General features: G+C 40.5%; 1 protein-coding gene across 1 annotated transcript in view; it reads left to right on the top strand.

The window, feature by feature from the left end:
* Positions 1 to 8,295, top strand: part of LOC101851981 (maltase 1) — a gene marked incomplete in the record, with an annotated part of 53,657 nt that overhangs the window by 7,329 nt on the left and 38,033 nt on the right. Inside the window, 1 exon segment of the mRNA XM_013087316.2 lies at positions 5,751 to 5,946. Coding sequence (XP_012942770.2) covers positions 5,783 to 5,946 — 164 coding nt within the window.

The following is an 8,295-nucleotide window of genomic DNA, read 5'->3' as shown; positions in this document are numbered from 1 at the left end:
CCATTGTTTTAAGTTTCATAGATGGTAAAATAAATTTCTTTTTGTCAGCTGATGACCTTAAACTGCGAGTTGGAATGTACAGTCTCTACAGATTTGATAAATTATATGATGAAGCCGGAGCCTGATCATTCCAGCATTTTAGTGTCCTATGCCTCATGGGAAGAAGCCGAGAATATATGTGTGGCAGCATGGTGGAATCAGGCGATTGTCAAAACAATGAAATAAAAGAAACAGGCATTTTTTTGGACGCTGGGAATTTTTTTTATTTTTATTTCTTTATTTTTTTTATTTTTTTTTGGCTCAACACCTTTTATATCCTTGAAAAACTCATTTCTGTGTGGATGTTACAGAAAAACGTTGATTACAGGCACCAAAAAAATGTAAATTTCCAGTTTCCAAGGACTCTCAAGCTTTGGAATTCACCAAACTTTGGCTGTCATTTTCTCGCTATTTTTACCTCTCACACCAAGCGACACCCACCTCTTTCAATCGCCAATATTTCGACTTCTATTTAACATAGATGGACATTTTTTCCACCAAAAGGAAGGCAAATGAATAGGCGTTATGATGATAGCAAAACCCCCATATGCCCCAAAATTGACGAGCGCCTGATTCCACCCCGTCATGACGCATATCTGAGTGTGTTTGGGCCTGTAGCTGTAATACAGACCTCAGTCTAACTTAAGGGTAAGGACCACTTGCAAGTTTGATTAAAATTCCCCGAGGATTTTCTTGCTGCACGTTGTGGTTTTACCCCTTTATGAGGCTTTGCAGTACGCATTGTTAAACCATAAACACTTTCAGAGCAAACATTTTTAAAATATTCCTTGCCGTCTTTTTGGGGATTTTTACAAATCAGGGATGTCTGTCAAGGTGGTCCTTAACTTATGTTGAAGTCTGTAACAGGACACAACAGTTGTAAGGCACATAAGACGTATGTGGTGTGTGGATACACGCTTTATACTAAGACTTATAGATGCAATTATTACACTACACCCACGTACACAAAGTTGGTTTAGATTTTAGTAAGGTTTTACTGCGCTCGCAATTGCATAAGGTCATAATATGAACGCTCAGGGGTGGATGTCAACAGAGAAATCCTTACAGGGAATCAGACTTACTCTGCTCACCTCTCTAGCTTCAACGGTACAAAGTCTGCTTCGACTATCAAGGCCACCCGGAAATAGCAGTCACAAGAGTGTGAGAAACATACAAAAGAAGTAGAGGAAAAAAATGACGATAGGATTAGGAAAGAAAAAGCAGCAGTTCCCTGTTGCAGTTCAGGTACAGTTATGAGCTTGACATCGATATATCAGCCCATTTACAATTCTTCTGTGCCTAAGAACATGTTACTATCCCCCCATTAGGAATGGCCTAGTCAGTAACACGCCCCTGGTGGTAACGTAGTTGGTAAATGTTAATGAACAGAACCGATACAGCTCTGTGTGCTGCACTTTGTTTCGCTGTGTTGAGTAGGACACTCAGTGCCTTTGTCTATTCTTCATAATATTTTACGACAGCGTAACCTTTATCTGCACGTAATCATGATATTTGTAAGGTTTCCTTTTTTTTGGACAAACATTAGACAAAAACGATAAACCATCATGCTCCCAACAGGCGACGCAATGAATGAGCGAAAACTTTTTGCCTCTCTGTGCGTCACCGTAAAGTAACAGGGGCCGGAAAGAGAGATGAGAGATACAATATTCTTTATTGTTCAGACCTTGGCACATTGGTTTGGTGTTTCACCACTGACACACATGCACACACACACACACACACACACACACACACACACTCACTCACACACACACACACACACACATACACACGCACACACACACACACACACTCACACACACACATACATACACACACACAGGCTTACAGTCACATGAACAAAAATATCCTTAAGATAGACACATACTCAGTATTCTGACTGTAACTCAATGGTATTCTGATGCATGCTCTAAAGTCATATGAGTACTTATAACAGCGGATGGTTAAGATGAAAGAATTTTGATGGAAGATGGTAGAAAAACTATCTTTTGTATCTTTCTTCGTTACAGATCAGAAGCCTAGGTCTTTTACTTCTGACTGATGTTTTTATTTGAGGGAACAGAGGATGTATATATTGTCCAAAAGATGGAATGAATTAATTTTCTTAGTGCAAACTGTTATGAACACTTCTTCCAAGTAGGGTAGGGGATTGTAGATGTTGAAATTTTGCAGGCTTTCCGGATTAATTTTAAATGATTTATTATTTCTTTATCACGCTGTCTTGTGTTCCCGGCCCAAGAGGTCAGAGGTGAGCAAGAACCTCTAGCAAAGCTCACGTCATAATGTATACAAAATACTGATGTGTACGTTGTATCATATTTCACTGTCCTAACTGGGTTATTTGGTCGCTTTTAAGAACAAGCAGGCTAACCCAGATTTCGGGGGTTTCCAAAAATCTTTGCCTACACCAAAAGTGGGCGTTGCCCTAACTATAGGAGAAGTTTGGTTTCATTGGTGTGTATATTTGTTTGGTTATAGAAAAAACTCTCCTTGTCTTTTAAAGAAGCTGAACAAGGGGCAACAACTTTGCCTTCGATTTTTTTCTCAAAACAGCATCTTTCGGGATAGCCCCCTTGTGCTTAAAAGCGACCGTTAAATGCCACCACGCATACCACAGAGTGTACTCTTAATGTTGACGACAGTGCACAATTTCCTGCTTGTAATGTTTTAAGAATTGCACAGGTTTGCACATGCTATTAGCATGTTCTCAAAACTAGTCCTTGGAACTGTGCGCAGTCAGCACAATTTGTCTCCCTCAGAAACAGAAGTCGTTGAACCTAACATGGCAGCATGCCTGGGATTATGATAATAGAGTGTCAGGCTTGGTTTTCGCTCGAAACGATTGTATGATTTTTTTTCCCGCGTACCTTTATTTCAATCGTGGATCGTCGGACGATGAATGATACAGTGAATCGGTTGATAGATTATTTTTATTTACAAAAGACAAGAGAAAACAAAGCTTATTAGTGGTCTCAAGCAAACCCTTTTTCTATGCAATAAAATCACACTGATAAGACACATTTAGTATCAAAATTTGCAACATATTGGTGCTTTCTCTCATGTTTTCTCTGTAACGTCGTTCTTTTTTTTGTCTATGGTCTAGTGTGTTATTGCTCTAAAGATTTTTGTATATCGATGTTTTTATTTTTGAATGTATCCCCCCCCCCCCCCCCCTTGGTTTTTCCTGCTGTGTATTTCAAAATTATATGGGTGTTGATTCCTTTCTCATATTTTTCAACTATAATAATATGCTCCTTAAGCTAAAGGAATTTATCACTCGTAACTCCATGATATTTTACTGATTTTGAAGGGGGGACATTTGTTTCATTTATCAGCAGATCTGGGCATAGTTTTTTGTTAAAGAAGAATGCTTTGTTTGTTTTTAAACTTTAAATCCAAGATTTGGAAGAGTTTCATGAGGGCATTTATTGAAAGTGGTATTCTTTTTTGCTCTCTTTCCGGGGGTAGGGGTGGGGGGTCGTTCTTGGCTTTGATCCACAATGCTGTGTCATCTGGCAACTGTCCTATACTTGTCCTGGAATAGTTTTTTTTCTATTGCTCCTGCTGATCTAAACTATTGGGCGTCTCAGCTGACATAAGTAAACCTTTTCTCGCCATGTTACATGTTATTCCTCTAGGGGACAATGCTAGCTGCTTAGTTTTAGTAAGAGTATTACGGCATTTGCAAAACAATAAGGTCATATAAGTGCCGACGATTAGAGGTGTTACAAGACAGTAACAAACACAAAAAAGGAGTGGACATAAGGACGATAGATGTTTGATAGGAAAGAAAAAGCAAAACAAACCAGAGCACCCGCCAACCTCACACCAGGTTGCTTAAAGACCTGTCTATAGGCAAAGTGAAGCGTAAAGAATGTAACATTCTATCATTATTGTATTTGTGATTCGAAGTCCAAACCTTATATAAACGGACTGTTCAAAATTCAAACGTTTAATCCATAACTTTTCTATTTCTACAACAATAGTTCTATTTATTTGTCTTAGTTTCAAGCTCTCAGTGGCATAATATGTGAGGCAGCGTGGTGGAATCAGGCTCTGGTCAAAATAATCAAAGGGAAGAAACTTGCATTTTTCCACAGGTTTGTTAATTTTGTTCAAACTTTTGTTTTTTGACTCAACACCTTTCATGCCCATTAAAGAAATCATTTCTGTGTGGACTTTTCTGAAAAACGTTGATTAGAGGTACAAAAAATGTAAATTTTCAGTTACCTCGGACTCTTACGCTAAGGAAATAACTAATCTTTGGTGGACATTGTCTCACTAATTTAACCTCTGAAAACAGGTGACCCCCACCTCCTTCATTCGCAAATATCTCAACTTGTATTCAAGATAAATGGATATTGTTTTCATCCTAATAAAGACAAGTGAACTAGCTTTATGATGGTACGAATAACTCTACATGCCCAAAAATTGACGAGAGCCTGATTCCACCACGCTGCCTCACATATTCTCCAGAAAAAGTGATCTAACTCGTGCAGATGAGGGTGGACAATATTAATTTTTTTTTTACTGGCAATATTTAATGGGCAAATTATTTTAAAATCAAAATTTACGTGCTCTCCCTGAATTGGGGGGGGGGGGTGTTACATGGTCTAGAGGCACAAAGCTATTTGATTGGTCTATCTCCGTCGGAGACGTCTCCGGATAGATACTGCGAGCTTCGGCAGAACAAAGTCTGCTTCGACTATCAAGGCACCCCGGAAATGGCAGGTCACAAGAGTGTGACAAACATACAAAAGAAGTAGAGGGAAAATGACGATTGTAAGGATTAGGAAGGAAAAAGCAGCAGTTCTCTATTGCAGTTCAGGCATAGTATGAGCATCACATTGATAAATCAACCCATTTACAATTCTACTGTGCATAAGAACATGTTAATATCCCCTCTTTGGGAAAGGCCTAAAGACACTTCAGTCAGTAGCACTGCCCTGGGAGGTGATCAGATTCTATCGTGGACCAAGATACTATTATTTTTCAATGACTTTCTGTATTAGGAAAAGTTTTCATCTTTTTTTTCTGACAAGTATCTCTCGATGACTGTGCACTTTCCGTTTGAGCATGGTCGACTGACGGTTCCTCTGCACCGCAGAGACACAAGTACATATGTACATGTACACACGGAGAGTTGAGAAACGAGGAACCAAGGCCAACTTTTTAAGAAATCGAAAAGTAGCACACCGCTATCTCTTACTGAGTCCCACTATTCAACCACTATCTTTCAGTCTCCCCCCCTCTCTCTCTCTCTCTCTTTCTCTCTCGCTCTCTCTCTCTCTCCCTTTCTCCCTCCCTCTCTCTCCCTTTTTTATTGACTCTTTATTTGTCTCTGCCCCCTCCCTCTCTCTCTCTCTCTCTCTCTCTCTCTCTCTCTCTCTCTCTCTCTCTCTCTCTCTCTCCTTGTCTCTCTTTGTATATAGATATACCAAGGACAATTCGTGTTTCCAGTTTCTGTCGCTGGCGAGAAAGATAAGCAAATCGTCGAACACGCCATTTTTGTGGGATTTTTCTTGTTTTTAAAATGTTTTGTTTTGTGGGTTTTTTTTCATCCATCCAACAACAGCCTTGCCCTCGCCTTTCTGTCCTTAAAAAGTCTTATCTATGACATGTTCCCAGCTTTGTCAAATATAAAAAGGGAGATCTCTGTCTCATTCTTTCTCTGCTACCACTCCGCATAGAGTCAGAGGAAAAACGTCCTGATTTCTTCAGCATGAAGACGTTCTGCCTCTTGCTGTTGGCAGCCCTAGCTGTCGGGGACTTGGCGTACTCAGAAAGTGATCCACAAACAACGCCCGTGTTGCCGTGGTGGAAGACCACCATCATCTATCAGATCTACCCGAGGTCGTTCAAAGATTCGGACGGAGATGGAATCGGAGATTTGCCGGGTAAGCAGATTTGATCTAAGATCGTGAGGCAGCGTGGTGAAATCAGGCGCTCGTCAAAATAATGACATTGAACAAACCGGCATTTGTTTTTTTGTCTTAATCTCTTTTGCAATTTTAATCAATTTTTCCCCGCTTAACATCTTTAACTTCCATTAAAAAGCATATATTTGTGTGGATTTTTTAAAATTGAAAAATGTTTAAATGTTTTCGTTTTGTTTTAGTATTGGTCTTACGGCGCTCGCAGCTGCATAAGGTCTAATGAACGCGCGTTGGTTAAACGTACAAAAGAAATGTAAATATTAAGTTTCCAATCACTCTCAAGATGTGAAAGTAGACTTGTTGACCATTTTGTGCAGAACATAGAGGAAGAAGTCTGTCGCAAGTATAATGTTTTCTCTCTTAAAATTCCGTTTCAAGAAACAGCTGAATATATCGCCAACCTCCCACGGTATTGGAGCAGAAGAGTTATAGCTTTGTTAAAAAACCCATAGCCTTCCATTTAATAACAATCTCTATCGGTGGAAATTAACTAACTCGCCCTTATGTGAGAGGTGTAACTCATGAAATTGAAGATGAATTTCACTTTATTGTCTATTGTTCACACTTTGTCCATCAAAGGAAATTGTTAATCCCTCCCAGCCTGACTCGGCCCAGTGACAGAAATATGGAATGCTTGACCCATGATAAGAGATATGTGCACGACCTGTACTTATTTATTATGGAAACTTTACTCATCAAATGAGTGTTTTATGTGATGTGATGTGGGCCAATGGCCTTGAATACTGAATAAACTTACTTACTTACTTACAAGATGTGAAAGTAACTAAACTTTGGGGGCTATTTTCTCGTTGATTTTATTGCTGATACCAGGCAACCCCACCTCATTCAATCGGGAATATCTCGTCCTCTATTCAAGGTAGATGGGGTATTGTTTTTTCATCGAAAGCAAGGTAAATGAACAATCTTTAAGATGAAGATGATGCCAATAGCTCCACATTCCCCAATGCCAGATGTCATCGCACCGTGACGCACAATATGCTCCTCTTCTGCCTATGTCGATGATGGAGGCTCTCGTGGCCTAGAGGTTAAGGGGTTCGCCTCTCATTCAAAAGGTCCCGGGTTCGAATCCGGGTAGCGATGGAAATATGTTCTTCTCTAGAATTGTCTCCTTTCACCTCCACAGTCTCTGGTCTGGCAGTGATGGAGTTAAGGCCAGTTTATTTGTCTTGCTTCTGAAGAAAAACAAATAGCTATCTATCTTGATTGTAGTCGAGGCCCAGAACAACATACTCGGAGAACCTAAACAAATGGGTAAGGGGGAAAGATCAGGGAAACACTATGTTGTTCCGGTAGAGTATGAGTATGAGCTCTTTGGTAGGACTCTTGAGTAGGCATGGGAGTGAGGGGGTTAAGGTTATATCAATAACTCCCAATATTGACGAGCGATTTATCACTTTGTGTGCTTACATTATTATTTCTTCCTTGCTTCCACTATCAAGATACAAACCATATACAATAGTTGTTTAGATATCTATTGTTCTACCTCCCCCTCCCCCCACTTGGGCAGTGCTACTGACTGAAATGTCTTTAGACCATTCCCAAAGGGGGATATTAACATGTTCTCATGCACAGTAAAATTGTAAATGGGCTGATTTATCCATGTCATGCTCATACTGTGCCGGAACAACATAGGGGGAGCTGCTGCCTTTTCTTTCCTATCATCATTTTTCCTCTACTTCTTTTGTATGTTTGTCACTCTCTTGTGAACTGCTATTTCCGGGGTGCCTTGATAGTCGAAGCAGACTTTGTGCTGTTGAGGCTAGAGAGGTGAGAAGAGTAAGCCTGACTCCCAGTTTGGACTTCTCTATTGACATCCACCCCCTGGCTCTCTTACGACCATATACAGTTGCAAGCGCCGTAGAACCTTACTAAAACTAAACCATGTTATTAGAATCTCAATAAATCCAGCTTCTTACCCCCCTCCTATCTCTTTCCCCTCATGTCCAGGCATCATCTCGGAGCTCCAACACTTCCAGTACCTCGGAGTGGAGACCCTGTGGCTCAGCCCCTTCTACAAGTCTCCACAGAAAGATTTCGGCTACGACATCTCCGACCAGAGGGATGTGGACCCTATGTTTGGCACTATCGATGACTTCCGGAAGCTGGTCGCCGAGGCCAAGAAACTGGGTTAGTAAAAACTGTGTGTGTCTGTGAGGTCAAGAAACTGGGTGAGTCTGTGTGGTCAAGAAACTGGGTGAGTTTCTGATAATGAAAACTTAACGTAAATCCGTCGGTGCCCTAGTGGTTAGGCTCTCAGACTCGCAACCGTAAAGTCGTG

The sequence above is a fragment of the Aplysia californica genome, unplaced genomic scaffold (assembly GCF_000002075.1).
Source record: "Aplysia californica isolate F4 #8 unplaced genomic scaffold, AplCal3.0 scaffold00572, whole genome shotgun sequence".
Lineage (NCBI taxonomy): Eukaryota > Metazoa > Mollusca > Gastropoda > Aplysiida > Aplysiidae > Aplysia > Aplysia californica.
The sequence above is the reverse complement of the archived record's forward strand: the minus strand, read 5'-3'. Positions and strand labels throughout refer to the sequence as shown.